We start from the raw sequence: 24,312 nt of genomic DNA on the forward strand, positions 1-24,312 counted from the left end.
TTAAAAGTAACTCATGCACCTTCTATATACTAATAATGAAGCCGGACAAAAGGAAATCGAGAAAACAATCCCATTTATAATTGCACCAAAAATAAGATACTTAGGAATAAATTTAACCAAAGCGACAGAAGACCTATACTCTGAAAACTTTAGAACATGAATGAAAGAAACAGAAGACGACACAAAGAAATGGAAAGACAGTCCATGCTCACGGACTGGAAGAGCCAGTATTGTCAAAACGTCCATTCTACCCAAAGCAACCTATACACTTAATGCATCCCTATCAAAATACCAACCGCATTTTTCACAGAACTAGAACAAATAATCATAAAATTTGTATGGAACCACAAAAGACTCTGAATGGCCAAAGTAATCTTGAAAAAGAACAAGACTGGAAGTAATCCATTCTAGATCTCAAGATATACTACAAAGGGGTAGGAATCAAAATAGTATGGCGTTGGCCCATAACCAGACACATAGATCAATGGAACAGAATACGAAACCCAGAAATAAACCCATGATTATATGGTTACTTCATCTATGACAAAAGAGGCAAGAATATGCCATGGGAAAAAAAGCCAATCTCTTCAACCAATGGTGTTGGAAAAACTGGACAGCTACATGCAAAAGAATGAAACTGGACCACTTTCTCACACCATACACAAAAAGAAACAACATGGATTAAAGACCTAAATGCGAGACCTGGATCCATAAAAATCCTAGAAGCAAGCACAGGCAGTAATGTCTCTGACATCGGCTGTAGCAGCATTCTTCTTGATGGCAAGAGAAACAAAAGCAAAAATGAACTACTGGGATGACCTCAAAATAAAAAGCTTCTGCACAGCAGAGGAAACAAAACAAGAAGACAACTGCGAGAAATTTGCAAATGACATATACAGTGAGCGGTTAATATCCAAAAGACATAAAGAACTTATGTAACGCAATATGAAGAAACCTAAAGAATCCAATTAAAGGGGCGCCTGGGTGGCTCAGTGGGTTAAGCCGCTGCCTTCAGCTCAGGTCATGATCTCAGGGTCCTGGGATCGAGTCCCGCATCGGGCTCTCTGCTCAGCAGGGAGCCTGCTTCCTCCTCTCTCTCTGCCTGCCTCTCTGCCTACTTGTGATCTCTCTCTGTCAAATAAATAAATAAAATCTTTAGAAAAAAAAAACTACAATGACCCATACCCTTGACACAAATAATACATTGTATATTAATGAAGTAAACAAAACAAACACAAACACCACAATGAGCTATCACCTCATACCTGTCAGAATGGCTAAAATAAAAAACACAAGAAATAGCAGGCGTTGGCAAGGATGTGGAGAAAAAGAAACCGCCGTGCATGGTTGGTGGGAATGCAAACTGGTGCAGCCCCCGTGGAAGACAGCATGGAGAGTCCTCAAAAATTAAAAATAGAAATACCATATGATCCAGTCATTCCACTACTGGGTATTTACCCAGAGAAAACAAAAACACTAATTTGAAAAGATACATGCATTCCTGCATTTGCTGCAATATTTACCATAGCCAAAATATGGTAGCGACCCAAGTGTCCACTGACAGATGAATGGATAAAGATGTGGTACAAACACACACACACACACACACACACACACACACACGCACATGCATGCACACGAATATTACTTAGCCATAAAGAGGAAAGAAATCTTGCCATTTGCAACAATGTGGATGAATCTAGAGGGCATAATGCTAAGTGAAATAAGTCAGAGATACAAATACTATATGATTTCACTCATATGTGGATTTAAGAAACAAAACAAATGAATAAAGAAAAAAAAGAGACAAACAAAAAAAAACCTTAAATACTTTAATACTCTTAAATACAAAGAACAAACTGGGGAAATTCTCAGAAGGGAGGTAGGAGGGGGGATGGTTGAAACAGGGAAGGGGAGTAAGAGCACACTTTTGATGATGAGCAGAGTAATGTATATAACTTTTTTTTTTTTTAAAGATTTTATTTATTTATTTGTCAGAGAGAGAGCGAGCGAGAGCGAGCACAGGCAGACAGAGTGGAAGGCAGAGTCAGAGGGAGAAGCAGGCTCCCTGCGGAGCAAGGAGCCCGATGTGGGACTCGATCCCAGGACGCTGGGATCATGACCTGAGCCGAAGGCAGCTGCTTATTAACCAACTGAGCCACCCAGGCGTCCCTGTATAGAACTTTTGAACCATTATACTGTACTCCTGAAACTAATATAACACCGTATGCTAACTATATTGGAATTAAAAAATTCTATGAATGACTGAAAAATAAAGGCATTTTTAAATAGCTTCTAACTACAAAAAAATAGTAATCTATGCACAAAATTAAAAAAAAAATCAAATAATACAAGAGGTATAGGGTTAAAAGTGTCTTCTACCTCAGACTCATTCCCAGTGTGTATGTGTGCGTGTGTATGTGCTTTTCAGAGCAGCCTATGCATATACAAATGTATATTCCTGCTCCCCTTTTTATACAAATGGGAACATAATCTTCAGTGGGCTTCTTGGGTATCTTTTATTTAACAATGTATCTCAGAAACTGTTCCATACCAACACAAACAACTATTTAAGGGGGAACTCTTTAGATTATCCATAGAATCACTATTCAAATCTAAAGGGACCTTTCTAGGGAGGGTCATCTTGTGAGATCCCTGTACTGTCCTGCTCTAGTTCCACAGCTTTGTGTAAGGAAAACTGAAAGAGACCTAGAATTGGTCTGTCATCTCATTATCGTGCAACCAGGAGATAACAGGAAACAGCTTCTTCCTCTCTTAAAACAAAGGGTCACCCAAAGGGGAGTTCTGATGAAGCAGGAGCCAAATTATTGAAGCTTAGTATTCAGAGGGGTTATTATAAGTGATAGCTTTTAGAATGTTCTGGAAGGTAAAGGGACAGTTTAACCTCACGATAGCATCATTGAAGAGGTCAAAAGGAGGGCTGTTGGTGAAAAGAAATCTGACTGTTCTTGGGAATAATGACAACTTTGCCACATAGACTCTGATTGTTAGAAAAACACGAGACAAGCTGACGATGCCACTAATTTTAGAGCCTAAAGCTATTGGAATTCCAGCATACTTAGCGAGGAATCAGATGTCAGTTTGCAATCATGACAGAGCAGATGTCCTTTGGATCCTTTGAACTAAAGCTTGGGGTTCAACTATCACCCATCCTCCTCTTGTAGAGTTCTTCCTACTGGCTCTCAAAAGGCCCCTGCATATGTCTGTTAGATTGCGTTTGCCTCCAAACTCATCCATAGAGCCCATTAATCATTTTTCATTCCTCCTTGGATTTTCTACTATGTACCCCCTCTCTGGGTATTATGGCTCCCCGCATGCCCCCCTCTAACCCGCTATCCCTTATCCCTCCTTTTTGTCTATTAACAATAAAAGAGAGAGTTGTTTCTCAACTCTTTACGACCTATGTTCTATCATCCAAGATTTTGTTCAGATTTACTTTCTGTACCTTGTCTTATAAAAGCTGTTTCTTCTCACTTTTCCTACAGAAGATTATATTATGGTTTGCTATGCTTTTTTTATGACACATGCTATCTTCCCTCCTCTTTCCCTCTCATTCCCCTGCATACCCCCTTGGTATATACAGCCCTGGGTGAGCATCACTGTATTAGACACAGACAAGATTCACTGGGCCACTTCTCTTCAATCTCGTTCACAAAATCATCTTTTTTTCCACCCCTAGAAAACCTTGTCCTAAAGGTCAAGATTTTATTTTCCAGATCAGAACAATCTTAGCTTCACAGAATGATGAAGAATCTATCGGCCATACTACACCTCTATCAGCCAGGGTGCCATGTATTTGATGATGTTGAATCTACACATGTAAAATATGACAGTTTGCCCATCTGCTGACTTCTAATTTCTACTTTGTTAAAAACAAATCTAAACTAGTGTGGTGGTGCAGCTTTAAAGATGGCCTCTGGTGACTTCTACTTCCTGGCACCCATGCCCTCTGACATCCCCTCTGAGTAGGGACTGACTGGACTTACTGACTCACTTCTGACAAGGAGAATATAGCTGAAGTTATGGAGTATCCCTTCCAAGACCAAGTTATAAAAAGATTGTGGCTTCGTGTGGGTGCTTTCTCACTTTCTCAAGGATTGCTTGCCCAGGGAAGGCAGCGGCCATGTTGTAAGGCAGTTATATTAGTGTGGTAGGGCTGCCACGAGCAAATACCACACACTGGGTGGCTTAAACAACAGAAATTTACTTTCTCATCGTTCAGTTGGAAGATCAAGGTGTCAGCTGGTTTGGCTCCTTCTGAGGTCTTCCTCCTTGGTTTACAGATGGCCGTCTTTTCCCTGTGTCCTCAGAGTCTTTCACCGTGTGGGCGCCTCCCTGGTATGTTTTATGTTCCTCTTCCTATAAGGACACCAGTCGGGTTGGATTAGGGCCCATCCTCTCAACGTAGTCACCATTTCAAAGGCCCTATGTCCAAATACAGTCACATTCTGAGGTAATGGGGGTTAAGACTCAACATATGAATTTGGGAGTCACATTTCAGACCATAACAGCATGAAGAGGCCCAAGTGGAAAGAGGCCTGCCAACAACGATGTGAGTGAACTGGAGGTAGATTTCCCAGATGAACCTTCAGATGAGCTCCTAGCTCCTAGCCAACAGCTTGCTTACAACCTCATCAAGAGACTTTGAGCCAGAGGTATGCAGTTAAGCTAGGATGCCTGAGCCATAAAAAGTGTGATATAACAAATGTTTTTTGTTTTAAGCCATAAGTTTGGGGGTAAAATGTGTTATGGGTTTTACAATGTACTAGATGACTACTAACCACCAATGACCTCACATACCAACAAAGAAAAACCTGTATTAACTAGACTACCTGGGCAAAGAATATTGTAGCTACTTGAATTTATAGTTAATTGGGATTAAGGTCAAATTTTTCTTTGCTTCAAACCTTGCTGCAAATGAATCAGTTGTAAATTTTTTTTAGTTTTTATTTTTTTGCCAAAAATAAGTCTTTGACGACTAGAGGTCAAGACTGCTCTAGGTGTCACCTGATAGTGAAAAACATCAATGCTGCAACATTTGCACATGCAATATGCCATCTAGTTTTCTCAGCAACCCCATGAAGAAGACATGAAAACTATCCAAAGTCAGGAGCCAGGCAAGATTCAGGCATTCAAGACGCATCTCTAAATGAATGCTATTTCCATTTTATAGACAGTGAAACTGAGCCTGGGGAAGTTAACTAATTGTTTCAGATCACAGTTACTAAGTAGCATGTATAGTAACAGAACCTGAGTCCAGAATTTTTCCTACTGTATTGTGTCACCTTATATATTTGCTGTTTGCTGCTTTCTTCCTTCAAATGATAATGAAAACATTTAAAAAAACAAAAACAATCAATCTGTTGTTAATAGAGACTTTTCCCCCAATGGTTCTATAGGAGCCCTGGCCAATTATCTCTAATGAGTTCTGATGCCTTTGGTAATAGTATTGATACTAATTATTCAATAGAACCTCTAGAAAATCAATTTCATAGTAGGGCTGCATATCTACATCACAGCAATCTTTGAAGTTTCCTGCCCCACCCTCTCTGCTACTCCTCCCCAGCCAAAATGGTCACGTTTCTATTTTTATAGGAAAGGATATTTGTGAAGTATTTTTTTTTCTAGTAAAAATTCAACGTGAATGATTTCTCTAATCTGTTGACTAGGCCTTTAAAAAGTGATGTCCCAGGAGCCTGTGAAAGTAAATCAGAAGGAAGGAGATCTCACTGCCTTTTAGAATTGGAAGGGTCTGGCCCATAGTGCTGACAGATGGGGAGGTGGGATTAAGCCCTCGCATCCTAGTAGTGGTTTTAGGACCCAGAAAATTCATGAATGATCAAAAACTGCCAACTGACTGGTACAGAAGATGTAGAAAATACATTTCATTTGTTCGACAGCCTTATCTGATGGTGCTAGGCTACCTTGGCTACAACTAGCTACCTGACTGGAGGCTCTGTGTCTCTATCATTCGTCTACCTCCTACAGTATAGCTAGAGAGATGTTTTGTTTTTTACTTTTCTCAGACTAAAAGAGTGTTTGAAAGCATCTTGTCCACTTCCCTCATTTTTAGGGGGGAGCTAATACACAAAGAGATGGTGTGCCCACACTTGGGAAAATATATAAAAATCCTGCATTTTAGTGTCTCAACAGCACTGGGACTTGCAAAGATTATACCAAATCAGAATTATCCAGGTTGTAAAGTACATGGAATATTTCATATTAAGTCTTCATCATTTAATCTGTACAAACATCTTTTTATTTTATTTGTGTATTCATTTGAAATGAAAATATTTGAGACTCTAAGTCTGAACTTTCCTTTTTGTGGATTGTACAAATAGAAATGTGATTATGGCATAGATATTTATTTTAAAAATTAAAAATCTTTAAAATCTATTCACTTGAGAGAGACAGAGAAAGCACAAGCAGGGGGAGAGGCAGAAGCAGACTCCCCACTGAGCTAGGAGCCTGATGTAGGGCTTGATCCCAGGACTCCGAGATCATGACCCAAGCCGAAGGCAGATGTTTAACCAACTGAGCCACCCAGGCGCCCCTAGCATAGGTGGTTTTAAAAGGTGAAATTTTCTTCTTCTACAATTTGTTAATAGGTTTATAGTATATATTTTTTAAAATGTGGTATTGGATCATCTCCAAAATTGCCTCTTCTGTTTCCAGATGGTAGACCCCGGACACAGGAGGATTCAAAACTAATTTTAATATTAAACATATCTATTATGAGTGTCTGACTCAGTTAAGAAAAGTTATCTATTTAAAAAATAATCATCTTGGTAAGACTGATGATTCACAGACCTGTACCCCTGAAACAAATAATATATATGTTAATAAAAAAATAATCATCTTGGGGCACCTGGATGGCACAATCAGTTAAGCAAAACTAGGTTTTGGTTTGGGTCGTGATCTCTGAGTCATGGGATCGAGCCCTGCGTTGGACTCTGCAGTCAGTGTAAAGTCTGCTTACGGTTCTCTCTCTCTCCACACTGCATGTGCTCCCTAAAATAAATAAATCTTAAAAAAAAAAAGCCATTTTAACACATTTCAGAATGCACTGTATTTTTTTTTTTTTTAATTTGACAGACAGAGATCACAAGTAGGCAGAGGGGCAGGCAGAGAGAGAGAGAAGGGGAAGCAGGCTCCTCGCTGAGCAGAGAGCCTGAATGTGGGACTCGATCCCAGGACTCTGGGATCATGCCCCGAGCCGAAGGCAGAGGCTTTAACCCACTGAGCCACCCAGGTGCCCCAGAATGCACTGTATTTTAATGAGTCACCAGAGCTCTCTTCTCAGTGGGTCAAACAAGGTTACTCATGGTGATGAGGCCATCAGTGATCATTTTCCATCAACATTAGGAAAACAGCTATGAGTTATGATGGGTGTAGAAAACAAAAGCTAGTCTCATTTTCTCATCATCCCGCACCACTCTGTTCAGTCAGTCAGGACTTAACTTCCCTGCCTGGACTGCTAATGGCTTACTGGCCAAGGAGAACATTGGTTTTTAACTGGAAGTGGTATCAGGGGTGGTGAGGCTATCAAAATTCACTGTTTAAAAACACATGCTTCTACTCTCTACCACTGGTAAACGGGATTTGGGGCCTCACAAGGGATTTTGAAAGGCGTACTTTCGGTAAAAGGTGATTTTTATACATTTTCACAATGATGGGTCACTGGAGACAAATCTGATACCATTGGGGCACTCTAGACACAACACGATAGCACAAGTTCACCAATGAACAGAAACCTACTGAGTATCTGTCTATTACTGTTTTCTCCTGGGACTCAAGATGCTGCTCTACAGAAATAAATTTTAGTTAAAAGATGATTTTACGTTTTTCTTTTTGATGAGTGCTGAATGACTGGGATGAATGAAAAGCAGGTGTAAGCAAACAACTATATTCCGAAAATGGTCAATTCATAAGATATGGGCCCATTCACCCTAGTTTGCTACTGAGTCAACTCTAGAAGATGTCTGTATACATGTATACATTTCTGTATCTTTTTAAACAATTAGTAAGTAGTGGATTTAACATTTTTAGCTTATCAAAGATAGGTATTTGATTATATGTTTGTTCCCCTCCCCAAATAAATTTCTGGGTGAAGGAATACAGCTCCTGAACACCAGGGAAAAGTTCACAGCAAAAATGGCATGGAGTTCAGGTTTCCTCTGAGAAGTCCAATGGGCAGAAAGTATAGAAATAGTTACTAAAAAAAATCCCATAATTTACAGGATATACACACTTGATCTTAACACTGTCCAGAGACAGACTTGGCAAGTGACATCAATTCCTGATCCCCCCGGGAGTTTATAAATCTAGTGGAAGAGGCCAACAAGTCAAATAAAATATTTTAGCAAATTCTATGACAGAGGGAGGCAAAGGATGCTACGGGAGTTGATGGTAAGAGATGGAAGTGGGCATGTGGTCAGTGAAAAGTTCTGGAAATGATGACAAGATCTGGAGGTGGAAGCAGGGGCCGGAGTCAGCCAAAAAGAGACCCGATTTCCCTGAGTGAAGAAACAGTGCCTACAACAGTACGGGAGTTTGAGACAATGTGGCAAGTGGCCTAGAAAGACTGGAATGTCAAGGTTCCTGCTGGGGGAGTGGTAGAAAATACACAGTACAGAAGAGAGAAGACCATGAAGGCCTTGGGTTACCCACTGCACTTAGAAGGGAGCTTTTGAAGACTTTTAGTGGGGGCAAGTGCTCATAATTTAACTGTTGTTAACAGATCACTTGATGAGCAGCGTGGAGGACAACGCAGGATGAGCCTGAGGGTGAAGATACCCATGTGGAAAACATGGTAGTAATTCAAACAAAAGTGTTACATGTCTGAACTGAGCTGGAACTATGGTCAGCTGACTATGGTTTGTCTTTGACTTTGACTCTGTCTTTGTCTTGGACTCTGGAATCCTGTCTTTGGTACTGTCCCATAGTTGCAGCTGACTCTGGACCGAGGCAGTGGCAATGAGGGAGACCGGACACAAGATCTGAGAGGTTTAAGGTGAGAAATAGAATAAGAGATAACGAACAGGATATGTGGGGTGAGGAGACCAGCTAGAAAGATTCTTAAGGTTTCTGGTTTCACCTTTGATGAAGGTGAACAGGGAGGGACAGCAGGAGGGGTGTGTCTGAGAAGATGGGGAGTTGAGCTTGGGATGTGTTGGGTTTGAGAGGACTGTGAGACACTTAGGAGAGATGTCTACAGGCAGCCGAGACATATAGATCCCAAGAGGAGTCTGGGCTGGGGCAGGGCTGCGGCATACAAGTTTTTTTGGTCTCTAATACAGGACCCCCAGAACTGTGAAGTGCATAACCAATCTGAGAAGTCATAGGTGACAGCCCTGGCAGAAGGTACAGGTCTGAAATTAGTGCAGGTCAAATATAGATGTCAGCTGGAACTATGGGACAGTACCAAAGACAGGATTCCAGAGAATGAAAATTCACAAGCAAGCAAAGGATGAAAAGCTTTACAAAAGAGAGTAAGGTGAGACAGGAAAAAGTTAACATTACCAAAAACTCAGTATCAGTAAAGACTGACACTTTAAATATGTGGGTGGTATTTCCCTGAACTGAGTGATAAAGTAAACCATTCTTCTTATTCCTTATAAGATATATTATTAGCCATACTTATTTTTTTCTAACTAAGGCTAGGATTGTCTGGCTAAAATTGCTCTTAGCCAGAACTTCATTTCAGTCTCAATATTTCTATCAGCGACTGCTACTTTTCAAGGTACTAAAAGTACGTCTTTGCCTGATCCTATTTTCACGTTCTTTTCCCCTCCTAAACCTCCCATGCGACCCCTGATCCAGTTGTTTCTTGAATTTTCTTTCATGTTTTACTTCTTTTACTGCTGTGAGTCCCTGTTCTCTCTGTATTTTCTCAGTAGATATTTAATTAATATTTCTCAAAATATAAATTTGTAATCATTCTTTGCCTCACCCTATAAAATCTGGAATTCCATTTTTCCTGGTATATATGCTTTAGTTTCTGAATTCAGAGTAGGGATCTTGTGATTTATTCAGTTATTCCTTATGAGAACCTAATAGTAGAAAATTCCTACCATACCCCCAAAGCCCGTACGAACATGCTGACCATCTGAAAGGTGGAAGTTGAGAAGAGAAGTTCCACACAACTTTTTAAAAACTCTAGTCAAAAGCCTGTGTTGGTCTGAATAACTGCTTTGGCTCTTAAGTGCAGTTTTTAAAACTAGAAGTCACCTTGCCGTATGTGAAACTATGTTTCTTTCCCCCAGGAATGAGATTTGGAAGTTGAAAAGTGAGTTTTGGGGCGCCTAGGTGGTTCAGTCGTTAAGTGTCTGCCTTCAGCTCAGGTCATGATGCCCGGGTCTTGGGATCAAGCCCGCATCAGGTTCCCTGATTGGCTGCAATCCCGCCTCTCCCTCTCCCACTCCCCCTGCTTGTGTTCCCTGCTCTCGCTGTGTCTCTCCCTGTCAAATAAATAAATAAAATCTTAAAGAAAAAAAAAAAGTTAGTTTCAACTGAGGCTGGCAAACACACCAGGCACGTGACAGATGACAGATCTCTACTTCATTTCTCAAAGTGTCAAGATGTTAATCAGCATTATAGGACCAAGGGTCCTAGTGTTAGATAAATTCAAGAAACGCTGGGTGAGAAACAAGTTTCTTTATTGAAGGACTCCTCAGATGTAGAAATATAAATATATATATATATATTTATATTTAAAAATGGCATAGCATAAATGGAATTTCTCAAATTTATATGACTTCGAAGACTTGCATTTTGCAGAACACCCCGGAAAACACTGCTGTAATTTTGCAGATTAGGGTCCTGACCCCAGTGAGGTTTGGTGACTTGCCCAAGATCATACAAATAGTTAGCAGCAAAGCTGAGATGACAGGCAGTCATCTGATTTTTAAATTGCTCCTTTTGGGGCACCTGGGTGGCTCAGTGGGGCTAAAGCCTCTGCCTTCGGCTCAGGTCCTGGGATCTAGCCCTGCATGGAGCCCTGCATTGAACCTGCATCAGGCTCTCTGCTCAGCAGGGAGCCTGTTCCCCCGCCCTCCAACTGCCTGCCTCTCTGCCTACTTGTGATCTCTGTCAAATAAATAAATAAAATCTTTTTTTAAAAAAATTGCTCCTTTTTCCATTATACCGCACTGCTGGTATGCTACTTCCTTTTTATTTGAAACTGTTCATGGAGCGCAGACCCAAAACTGATAGTACTGGCCCACAGAAATTTGCACCTCTGGGACTTAAGAGATTCCTCCCACAACAATGAGAAGATCTCTCCAGGGGTCTGTCAGCTGCTCTGTGGCCATGAAATGGGCTGTGGGGGTGGGGAGGGTGCATGGGAGGAGAAGCTCCCTGGGATGCTTTAGGATGCTTAAAAGAAAAATGGATTTATGCCGAGGATAATTCCTGGAACAGATGTGAAACCAAATACTTCATCTCACAATCCAGCCCCCGCCCTCTCTGAAAGGGAAATGAAATAGTAGGATTAACCTGCTCCTCATCAGATCATGCTTTGTTTCTTTCAAAAATCCCATGACCCGGGCAGATTCCATTTCCTGCTACTCCCCTTCCTCCAGGGAGAGGGGAGAGCCCAGGAGGGAGACGAGGCTTTCCTTAGGCTCTGTAAGCGCCAGGAGCACGGGGGAGTGGGGATTAGAGAGACACACATGACAGTAAGTCACACGCTACCACGCGCTGTTACCCCCCAGTTTCCAGCTGCATTTCTCGGTCCACACGCCATCAGGAGGTATCCTTTCGCAAATATAACCAACATGTCAGTACACGGATAAACTCATCATTTTGGGAACGGAGAAAAATTAGAATGAGTTAGTTCTAGGGCTCTGTGAAAAAAGTACATATCGAATGAAAAGTGACTCATTTTGGGGGGGGAGGCATAAAATCCACGGTTTCTGAGAGAAATAGATGAAATTTTATTACTTTTATTTTTTAAAGATTTTTAAGATTTTTTAAAGTGAACTCCACACCCAATGTGGGGCTCGAACTTACAAGCCCGAGAACAAGAGTGGCACACGCTACTGAGTGAGTCAGCCAGGTGTCCCAAGATGGATGAAATTTTAATTAAGTTGTAATGTCCTGACCAGGTAATGACAGAGCGAAGCAAAAATCCGATGTACAATATACATAATTACCACCAAGCCAGCTGTGCAGTGCTTCCAAGGGATTTGATAATCCACATGCCAGAGCGTGATCGCTTCTCTAAGAGCCAAAAAGCACGGGAGGTTTCTCACGGTCTGCACCTAGCAGTGAAATGCTCTCCCTGGTGAGCCTGCCCGCTAGGCCAGGATCTTGGGGGTATCAGCAGAGGTGACTTTCTCTTCAGGCCAGGCTTGGCTGGCAAGTGTGCTCCGCCGCCAGAGAGCTCTGGTGCCCCAGGGCGATGAACGTCAAGAGCTTCCCGGCACGCCAGGAGCTGGGTCACTCGAGGTGTCTCGAAGAATCACCTTTCAAAGCCAAGCCACTTGTTCGCCCCTATCACAGGCGGGCAACATGACAGTGTGATGCGAGCGGTGCCTGTGGATGGCAGAATTAGGGGGATTAACAATGGGACAGAAGCAATTGGCGGCACGGCTAGCCCCATTCTCAGCTGCTCTGTTTTGGATTTGGAGCACGAGGGGAAGCTTAAGGCTCCCAGACTAGAGTTAAGGTCCTCCTTGCTCTGTGCTGACTAAAGCCCCAAAAATGCTCTGGAGCCTGATACCTTTCCAAACGGGAAAAAAGCAAAAGAGGCCAGGCCCAGGCACAGCTGCTGTCCCCGAGGCACACCACCTTACTTGGGAACGTCAAAGACCAGGGCCAGAGCGGCGCGCAGGCCTCTCCCTGCTCATGACCTTACAGCACACCCTGTACAAAGGGGACAAATGTTTGCTGACTTCATGAACCAGAGGCACTAAATAAGTACTTACTAAAAAACCTGGCTCTCTGAGAAGTATACAACTTGCTTACACTGAAGGCTTTTTTTGTCTTTTTACTTTTTACTATTACACTTTTTTAAAGATTTAAGATCTATTTCACATGCTAATAAAATTCACCCATTTCAAGTGTATAGCTCAGTGGTCTTCTATCACCACAACCTAACTTTAGAACATTGTCACTGTCCCCAAAAGGAAACCTCTGTGCCTCTCGGCAGCCACTCCCCAAACGCCCTTCTCCTCACCTAGCCCTAGGCAACCACTGATCTACTTCCTGTAGATGATTTGCCTATTCTGGACATTTCACGTGAATAGATTTATTCAGTATGTAGTGGCTTTACATCTCCAAGGTCCATCCATGGTGTAGTCTGTATCAGTACTTCATTCTTTTTGACAGCTGAACAGTATTTGTTGAATGGATATACCACAGTGTGTTTAACCATTCATTATCTGATAGACGTTCACGTTGTTTCCCTGTTCTGGCTAATGAGGAATGCTGCTATGAATATTCACATGCAGTTTTTAAGATTTTATTATTTATTTGAGAGAGCGCAAGAGAGAGCACAAGTTGGGGACAAGAGCGGGGGCTGGGGAGGGGAGGGAGAGGGAGAAGGTTTTGTTTATTTATTTATTTATTTATTTATTTATTAAGTAGGCTCCATAGCCAATGTGGGGCTTGAACTCATTACCCTGAGATCAAGAGTCACACGCTCTACTGATGGAGCCAGCCAGGTGCCCCATGTACAGTTTTCAGGTAGACAGTGTTTTCGTTTCTCCTAGACACACATTTAGGAGTCAAATGCTGGGCCCTAGGGTAACTCTATGTTACTGTTTGAGACACTGCCCGACTCTTCTGCCAAAGCTGTCGCACCATCTTACATTCCCACCAGCAAAGCATGAGAGTTCCACTGTCTGTATGCTCAAGGACACTTATTGGTTATCTGTCTTGATTGCAGCCATCTAGTGGGTGTGAAGTGGCATTTCGTTGGGGTTCTTATTTGAGTTTCCCTGATGCCTAATGATGCAGCTTTTCAGGTGCTTATGGTCCATTTGTATATCTTCTTTGGAGGCATGTCCAAATGCTTTGTGCATTTTTAAAATAGGGTTCTCTTTTTCTATGAACTGTATGAGATATGTATATATTCTGTAGTTAAGTCCCTTGCCAGATACATAATTTGCAAATATTCTCTTTTGTTCTATAGGCTGTCTTTCATTTTCTTGATGGCACCTTTTTATAAAATTTATTTTTTTAAATTTTGTTTTATTTAAATTCAATTAATTAACAGATGGTGTATTCTCAGTGTCAGAGGTAGAGTTCGGTGATTCATCATCTCTTAGGACACTGAGTGCTCATTATGTCAAGTGCCCTCTTTATGCCCATCACCCAGTTACTCCATCCCCCCTTCCGCTCCAGCAACCCTCAGTTTGTTTCCTATGATTAAGAGTCTCTTATGGTTTGTTTCCTTCTCTGATTTGGTCTTGTTTTATTTTTCCCTCCCTTCCCCTATGATCCTGTTTTGTTTCTTAAATTCCACATATGAGTGAAATCACATGATAATTGTCTTTCTCTGACTTTTTCGCCTAGCATAACACCCTCCATCCATGTCATTGCAAATGCTAAGATTTCTTTTTGTTGTTGATGGCTGAGTAGTGTTCCATTGTGTATATATATATACACCAGATCTTTATCCATTCATCTGTCAGTGGACATCTGGGCTCTTTCCATAGTTTGGCTCTTGTGGACACTGCTGCTATAAACATTGGGGTGCACATGCCCTTTTGAATCACTACATTTTTATCTTTGGGGTAAATCCCTAGTAGCACGATTGCTGGGTCATAAGGTAGCTCTATTTTCAACTTGTTGAAGAATATCCATAGCATTTTCCGGAGTGGCTGCACCAGCTGGCATTCTCACCAACAGTATAAAAGGGTTCCCCTTTCTCCACATCCTTGCCAACATCTGCTGTTTCCTGACTTGTTAATTTTAGCCATTCTGACTGGTGTGAGGTGGTATCTCACTGTGGTTTTGATTTGTATTTCCCTGATGCCGAGTGATGCTGAACATTTTTTCGTGTGTCTGTTGGCCATTCAAATGTCTTCTTGTCATACAGGAGAGATGTCTGTTCATGTCTTCTGCCCATTATTGACTGGATTATTTGTTCTTTGGGTGTTGGGTTTGGTAAGTTCTTTATAGATTTTGGATACTAGCCCTTTATCTAATATGTCGTTTGCAAGTTATCTTCTCCCATTCTGTTGGTTGTCTTCTGGTTTTGTCAATTGTTTCCTTTGCTGTGCAAAAGCTTTTTATTTTGACCAAGTCCCAATAGTTCATTTTTACCTTTGTTTGCCTTATCTTTGGAGGCATGTCTAGCAAGAAATCACTGCAGCCAAGGTCAAAGAGGTTGCTATCTGTGTTCTCCTCTGGGATTCTGATGGACTCCTGTCTCACACTGAAGTCTTTCATCCATTTTATTTTTGTGTGTGGTGTAAGAAAATGGTCCAGTCTCCTTCTGCATGTGGCTGTCCAATTTTCCTGACACCATGTGTTGAAGAGACTGTTTTTTGTTCATTGGATATTCTTCCCTGCTTTGTTGAAGATTGGTTGGCCATAGAGTTGAAGGTCCATTTCTGGGTTCTCTACTCTGTTCCATTGATATATGTGTCTGTTTTTGTGCCAGTACCATACTGTTTTGATGATGACAGTTTTGAAATAGAACTTGAAGTCTGGAATTGTGATGCCTTGGTGGCACTTTTTGAAGGTCATGATTTTTGAATTTTGATGAAGTCTAACACCCGTTTAATTTTTGTTGCTTGTGCTTTTTGATGTCATATCTAAGAAACTGTTACCTAACCCAAGGACATGAAGATTTACTTCTATGTTTCTTCTAGGAATTTTAGTTTTAACCCTTACATTGGATCTTTTATCAATTTTGAGTTAATTCTGTGTATGGTATGAGGAAGGAATCACACTTCATTCTTTTGTATATGGACAGCCAATTGTTCCAGTACCACCAATCTCTTCAACCCTAAGTTGAAAAGATCATTGTCTCTTCTTGGCACCTTTGTGGAAAAGCAACGGGCCATACACAGATGCATTTATTTCTGGACTCTCAGTGCCAGTCCATTGATCTGTCCTATGCCACACTGTCTTGATTACTTTATTTGTATTTATAGCTTTGTACTTATTGTTAGTTTTAAGTCCTGTTTAAAATTCTCTGAGTCATTATTACCAGGATCCAGCTGTATTCTTTTTGGAGAATCAAGGCAAAGACCTGAAGCACAAGAAGCATTTCTTTAAATGCAACAGGGGTCGTTAATAACCTCTCTCAGTTTCTGAAGTAGCTGTACTGTGAGCAAAACCTTAGGAAGACAACACACATGAAAAGAATTTAGTGTTGAATAAAGTTAAACTTACAACAAGGTTAACCTGCATAATTTGAGAATACATAATCATTCTGCTACAGAAAAATCAAGAGCAAATAATGACTATTTCACGCAAATGAATGTGCTATACTGTCAATATATACTGTGTTTAGAGCAAATTTATCATTTTAATTAAGAAATGAATTCATAGGGTTCCTTTTTTTTTTCTCTATGCCTCATTTTTACCCCATTCTCCTCTCTTGTAATGACCTTTCTTCTAGGAAGATGGGGACTCTCTTGTGTTCCTGAAACCTCCAGGTATCAGGTACTTTCAAGCCCCCACATACTAAGAGCAAGCCCTAGGTTAAGGAATGGTGTTCTTCTCGGCAGAGTCAAGAAGCTGGTGGAGAAGGGCTGGAGAAAGGTGATGAATTCCATCCAGCAGGGGAGGAGACTATGGAAAGAAAACGTGTTGTGACAGAAACTAATGGATGTTTCTTCACATCTATTCTCCCCTCATGCCTCAATAAGAAATTCTCAGAGAATCTGAGAGAGAGGCAGTGTGTGCAGCCAAAACACTTGTTTGCTGCTCGAAGAAGTGGGCCTGGGGTCCAGGGTCAGCCAGTGATGGATTAGTTGGAACTGCTGGGCTTCCAAGGAAGCTTTTTTAAAAAGTGGGCCAATTTAGGGGCACCTGGGTGGCTCAGTTGGTTAAAGCCTCTGCCTTCAGCTCTGGTCATGATCCCAGGGTCCTGGGATCCAGCCCCATATCGGGCTCTCTGCTCAGCAGGGAGCCTGCTTCCCCTCCTCTCTCCGCCTGCCTCTCCATCTACTTGTGATCTCTCTCTGTCAAATAAATAAATAAAATCTTTAAAAAAAAAAAAAAAGTGGGCCAATTTAGCCGGAACCTGTCTTTTGCCCTTCCTCCCAACCCCTCTTCTTGCCTGGAACATGGACACAATGCCAGTAGGAACAGGAACCACCCTGTGACCAAAAAAAAAAAAAAGCAAGCCAATGCTTTAGAGTTGGTCGAGCAGAAGAGAGGAGCCTGGCTCCTCCATTACGTCTCGGAGGAGCTGTGCTAGCTGTCTCTGAACTTCTTGACATGGAAGAAAAATAAATTCTTCACTTATATAAGCCATTGATGTGCTGAGTTTCTGTTACCTGAAGAGAAAGCTCTTCTGTCCTCTCTCTTTCCCCCCAACCCTCCCACCTTCACCCCCCTCCTGCTGCACAGCTTCCTTGCTCCATTCCCATCTAAGCTCCCTCTGACAGGCAGAACTGCTGCCCCTCCAGAGGTGTGGCAGGGAGTGTGGGCAAGCTTAGCACCTTCCCTAGCCCTCCCATCCGTGGGAGCAGAGGCACAAGCCCACCTTGATCCTTATCCTCTCCCTTCCCCCATCTGGCTCCACCCAAAGAGGGAACATGAAGTGGCTGGAGGAAAGGCAAGCCCACCTCGCCCGCAGATGTCTCCACACTACCAGGAATTCCCTTGAGTGACTGGAGATAACCACTGGACACTTCAGAGAGATTCCCAGACTGGAGAGTGGGGCTACCAGCCACCCAACTCCAAGCTGGGAACATGAAATCATCCTGACGGGCCTAGCGTTCTGGTATGACTAGGCAGCTCCACAAGTTCTTGAAATAGGGCTGTCTGGCTTTGGATTTCAGCTCTGCCATTGACTGTGTGGCTCGGACAAGGTACCTCACTTCCCTCAGCCTCCGTTTGCTCATATGCAAACTAGAGAACAAAGCCTCCTTCTTCCGTAGGGTTGAGAAGATGAACTGTGACAGCGCCACAATGCTTAGCACAGCTGGTGGCACATGACAAGTGCTTGAGAAAATGGCGGACCACTGTCGCTGTTATTATACCGGTAAAGAGCAAGGGCTCTGAAGTCAAATCCGGATTCAAACCCAGCTTCCCCGCCCATCAGTTACGTGCACTGAAGCTGTTTCCTCGTCTCTGCCCCTTTGTTTTCTCTCAGTGAGGAAGAGAATGGCCGACTCATTCATCCATAAATACCTATTGCGAGCCTGCCTGACACCAGGTTTTCTGCTCTCCTGGCGGCGTACGAAGGGAACGCTGCCACAGTCTAGTGAGGAAGACAGACACTACAGGAAAATCGCAAGGGACTTTAACAAATGCTCCAAAGGAGCGCTACCCAGGTCTCTGTAATGGGGACATGTCCTGTCAGAGAGTCCAGAGAAAGCAAATGCACGAGGGTGGGCGAAGAGCACGAGGGGTCAAACAGCATCTGAACAGCATCTGCGGAAGCTCTGTGGACCCGGGGTGGTGTGGGGAGCTCAGAGACGGCCAGGACGGCTAGTGTGGAGAATGCATGGAGGCAAGGCGATGTGACGTTGGGATGAAAGGTAGGCATGCCAGGTGAGACCTCTTACCTAGGTTTACCTTCATCTTAAGGGTAATGGTCAGCCTTTCTGAAGGGCTTTAGGTGGTGTGTGTGTGTGTGTGTGTGTGTGTGTGTGTCAGAAACAGTTTGCATTCTGAGAAGCTCAGCGCACAGTGATGTGGAGAATGGAAAGAGAGTAGGGATGGCTTGAGGGTTGATGGGGTGAGCTAGTAGCGTAGGTCAAAATGAGAATGTCTGGTGACTGGAGCTTGACTACTTGCCAGTAGGGAAACTGAATCCATGTTTCAAACTAGACACTTAAGTCACGCTTAGTTTTGGGGTCACTCTGAGTACTCTCTTGAATAAAGGCACAAAGGCAGGGGATTCACAGATCAACCAAAGCTACAACCATGGGCTTAGGCTGAATTCCCTGAATTAGATGATAGAGCTTGATAAACTCTTTGACTGTATCAAGACCCCTTTGTTTTTACCAGTTCCTCTTTCCTGAAGGTTATACTCTACTTGGCAGACCTCCTTTCCCTGTTCTCTGATCTCCCTATCACGACACCAAATGTCCTGAGAAGATGATGCTAACAGAGGAGTTATCCTAGTGTCAGGAACATGAGCTGCCCGATGGTTAACAAAATGAGAACATGGTCTTTGCCCCTTTCGTCCATTAGATCCTTACAGACTCCATCTCTTTTCTCATTTATGTAATGGATTCTTGGAGGAAGCAGATGAAAATGTGAGTGAGGAATGGCCTTAGGACTGTTTACACCCAGAACCTGTGGTGTTCATGATATTCCTGGATTTACGGCAGACCTGAAGAGAACTATGGATTCCCCCACAACAGCAAAGGTCTCGAGGTTGAGCACAACATTCACTTAACCCAATGTGTATTTGGCCAGTGTCGGCTGGGAAAGACTCCAACAATGCTTTGCAGGAGTCCTACAACCCAGGACTATTTAGAGTGGAGCCCTGGATTGGTACCCACCTGAGAAAAATTTAGAATTCGAAGGTAGGCAGTTAAAATCCATTATCGAAAATAGCCAGCAATTTTATGCCTGGTGAATCTAGTAATAATGAATTTGAGCTCATGCGTTAGAAGTCTTCTTTTCTTATTTAGTTTCTCTAGTAATTTATTTTTAATGCATTTTACAAAAGTACCAGTCCATGTAAGCCTGGAAAGGAAAATAACTAGAGCTCTAGTACGGATGGTTGGAAAAGCACTACTGTAGCCACAGCTAAAAATTCCCTGATTCCTCCCTCACTGAGATGACTGACAGCAAGGAAATTTTACTCATTAATACAGAAGACTGGAGATAAGTCGGAAAGGATGAGGAGCCACGGAAACATGAGTTTTAGTTCTCAAGGGCACGTCTTCTTCCCAGGCAGCCCGTATCTAATGACAGATCAACATAAAGTACGTACAAAAGTGGCATCCCAGCTACCTTATCACAACTTACAGCTCCCAAGGCTGGCTTTACGCTCCCTGTGGCACCAACTGAGACCACCCTTGTCACTGTGCCACAGCCCAACTTCTCCCACTGCCTGGTCCCATTCCCTTTCCCTTCCCTTCTATAGGAATTGATCCATTAATAAACCTCTTGCACACTATAAACCTCTTGCACACTAATTGCCATCTTAGAGTTTACTTTCTAGGGAAGCTAACTTTTGACATTGTTTAACAAAAAGATCATAATGGGAACTAATGATAACATGTGCTTTGAATTCTGATAGTAAGACCTACCATTTACTGAGTACCTATCATGTGCCAAACACTTTACTAGGCATATTACATACATAATCATTAGTCTTTTTAAAATTGTGGTAAAACACACATAACACAAATGAGATTGAGTCAGGGACCAAAAACCTTCCAACGTAATAGAAGGCCAAGACTAGGCAGCTTCACTGATGAAGTCTACCAAACATTTAAGGAATTAATACCAATCTTTCCCAAACTCTTCCAAAATGCAGAAGAGTTCCCTCCTCTTCTATACACTTTCAAAGTCATTTTACAAGGCCAACATTACCTGGACACCAAAATCAGACAAGGCTACCACAAGAAAACTTCGGACCAATATCTCTGATAAATGTAGATGCAAAATCCTGAACAAAATAGTAGAGAACTGAATCCAGCGATGCAATAAAAGGATCATACCATGATCAGGTGGGATTTATTCCACACACGCACCAATGGAGCAATATATGCAAATCAATCAATGAGACACACCATACTAACAAAATGAAGGATAAACATTAAATTATGTGATTATCTCAACTGATGCATTAAAAAGCATTTGACAAAATTCACCATACATTTATGATAAAAACTCAACAAAGTGGGTAAAGAGGGACCATATCTTAACACAATAAAGGTCATATATGAAAAGCCCATAGCTGTCATCCTACTTAATTGTAAAGAGCTGAGTGCTTGTCCTCTAAGATCAAGAACAAAACAAGGATGCCCACCCTTCCCACTTGTATTCAACAAGGTATTAGAAGTCCTAGCGAGACCCATACACAAGAAATAAAAGGCATCCAAATTAGAAAAGAAGTAAAACTGTCTCTATTAGTAGATGACATGATATTATACAGAAAGAACCTCAAGGACTCCACCAGAAAACTGTTAAAACTAATAAACAAACTCAGTAAAGTTTCAGGATACAGAAATCAATATACAAAAATCTGTTACATTTCTATACAGTAACAACAAACCATCATGAAGAGAAATTTAATTGCATTTACAATTATATCAAAGAGAATAAAATATCTAGAATAAATTTAACCAAGGAGGTGAAAGAGTTATACACTGAACACAATAAGACATTGATGAAAGAAAATGAAGAAGACATAAATAAATGGAAAATAATCCATGCTCATGGATTGGAAGAATTAATACTGTTAAGATGTCAATACTACACAAGGCAATCTACAGATTCAGTATAATCTTTATCAAAATTCCAATGGCATTTTTCACAGAAATAAAACAAACAATCCTAAAATTTGTATGGAACCACAAGAGACCCCAAAGAGCCAATGCTATCTTGACAAAGAACCAAGCTGGAGGAACTATGCTTCCTGATTTCAAATCATATTACAGAGCTTATTGTAATCAAAACAGTATGACATCTTGTATTGGCATAAAAACAGACATACTGACCAACAGAACAGAAGAAAGAACTCAAACAAACCCAGGCAAATGTGGTCAAGTAGTCTAGGACAAAGGAGCCAAGAATATACAATGGGGAAAGGACAGTCTCCAATAAATGGTGTTGGAAAAACTGGACAGCTACATATAAAAGAATGAAATTGGATCTCTATCTCCACCAGACACAAAAATTAACTCAAAAATGGATTAAAGACTTTAAAGTAAGACCTAAAACCAAAAAACTCCTAGAAGAAAACATAGGTGGTAAGTTCCTTAACATGGGTCTTGGTGATTGATTTTTTTTGGATTTGACATCAAAGAAAAGGCAACAAAAGCAAAAATAAACACGTGTGACTGCATCAAACCCAAAAGCTTTTGTACAGTAAAGAGAACAATAAAATGAAAAGGCAACCTGCCAAATGGGAGAAAATATTTGTAAATTATATATCTGATATAGGGTTAATATCCAAAATATATAAAGTACTCATATAACTCAGTAATAAAAACAATCTAATTAAAAATGGCAGAAGACGGGCACCTGAGTGGCTCAGTCAAGCATCTGACTCTTGGTCTCAGCTTAGCTCTTGATCTCAGGGTCATGAGTTCAAGCCCCGCACTGGGCTCCACACTGGACATGGAGCCTACTTAAATGGCAGAAGAACCCAACAGACATTTTTCCAAAGAGGACATACAAATGGCCAACAAGTAGAGGTAAAGGTGCTCAACATTTCTAATCATCAGGGAAATACAATTAAAATCACATGGGGATATCACCTCGTACCTGTTAGAATGGCTAGTATCAAAAAGACAAGAAATAACAAGTGTTGCTCTGTTGGCGGAGATGTAGACTGGTATGGTCACTATGCAAAACACTACGAAGGTTCCTCAAAATATTAAAAATATAACTTTCATATGCTCCAGCATTTCTCTTCTGGGTATTCTGGGCAAAGAAAACAAAACCACTAATTCACTGCATGTTGACCCTCTGTTTGTTGCATTGTTTACAAGAGCCAAAATGTAGAAACAATCTAAGTGTCCGTTAGTGGAATGAACGAATAAAGAAAATGTTATATATATACACAATAGAGTATTATCCAGCCATAAAAAAGAATGAAATCTTCTCATTTGTGTCAACATGGACAGACTGTGAGGGCATTATGCTAAGGTAAAATAATTCAGACAGAAAAAGGCATATATCATATGATCTCCCTTACACGTGGGATCTAAGAAAACAAACAAACAAACAAACAAACCCAAACAAGCTCATAGATACAGAGAACAGGTTTGCAGTCGCCAGACATGGGAACAGGGGAAAAATGACCAGCTTAACCACTTTTAAGGGAAGAGTTCATGGCATGAGGTACATTCACGCTATGCAATCATCAGTGCCATCTATCTGCAGAACTTTTTTCATCTTAAAAAACTGAAATTCTGGGGGCACCTGGGTGGCTCAGTTGGTTAAGTGTCTGACTTGATCTCAGCTCAGGTCTTGATCTCAGGGTCCTGAATTCAAGCCCCACATGGAGCTTACTTAAAGACAAAACAACAACAACAACCAAAACTAAAACTCTGTATCCATTGAAAAATAACCCCCAATTCTCCCATCTGGTCAGATCTGGAACAACCCTTTTGCTTTCTGCCTCTGAATCTGACTGCTCTAACTATCTCAAATAAGTAGAGTTATATACTATTTGTCTTCTTGTGATTGGCTCATTTCAGTTACCATAAATCCTCTCGATTCGTCCATGATGTAATGTGTATCAGAAGTTTCTTTCTTTTTAAAGGCTGAATACTATTGCATTGTATGTACATACCACATCTTGTCTATCCATTTGTCCATTGATGGACACGTGGGTTGCTTCCACCTTTAGGCTACTGTGAATAAAGCTGCTATGGACATGAGTGTAAAAACATCTATTCAAGACTCTGCTCCCAGTTTTTATGGTTATATATCTAGAAGAGGAATTTCTGAATTATATGGTAATTCTATTTTTTTAAGTTTTTAGAAAACGCCATATGATGGCACTGAACTTGAAGCAAGACTAGGTAGGGAAGGTAGGAGGTAAGGGTTGAAAGGACTTTTGTTTTGGAGAGCACAGTATGCTAAAAGTAAATCAGAACACACGACTCCAGAAGCATAAGGGTACATCTTACATTACACATAACACTAGGTGGATTTCTACAACTCGAGTATGGTGTCCAGTGTCAGGTAGCAGACAACTTAGGAGAATCCTAAAAAGTTCATGAAGAAATCAAAAAAGAATTAAAAAAAAATCTGAGTATCCAAAAACAAAACCTAATCTGTGTTATAAGGTCAAAGAGCTCCCTCTGATCAGCTGGTGTAGAGGCACAAAAGCTGACGGAGGATGTTTTCCAAATAAACTAGACCTCATTTTGACTTTGTTCCCTTAAAGTGAGATCCTTGGATGTGGTCTAAAGTAGAACATCTTTATACTGAATTCTGCTTTGTAACACATAAGTTTATTAT

The 24,312-nt window shown here is 41.4% G+C and overlaps 1 protein-coding gene across 17 annotated transcripts in view; it reads right to left on the reverse strand.

Annotated features, from left to right (window-relative positions):
• The window catches only part of TTLL5 (tubulin tyrosine ligase like 5), a 282,938-nt gene that overhangs the window by 12,819 nt on the left and 245,807 nt on the right, over positions 1-24,312 (reverse strand). For 2 of the 17 annotated variants that reach the window (XM_059182760.1, XM_059182755.1), the window contains one exon: positions 4,206-4,380. The exons of 11 other annotated variants lie outside the window; for them this stretch is intronic. In XM_059182760.1, the coding sequence (XP_059038743.1) occupies positions 4,338-4,380 (43 nt within the window). In that variant the 3' untranslated portion in view covers positions 4,206-4,337. 4 more of the 17 variants (XM_059182759.1, XM_059182749.1, XM_059182761.1 and 1 more) reach the window with 3 other exon arrangements.

Source organism: Mustela lutreola, chromosome 7, assembly GCF_030435805.1.
Source record: "Mustela lutreola isolate mMusLut2 chromosome 7, mMusLut2.pri, whole genome shotgun sequence".
NCBI classification, from domain to species: Eukaryota; Metazoa; Chordata; class Mammalia; order Carnivora; family Mustelidae; genus Mustela; species Mustela lutreola.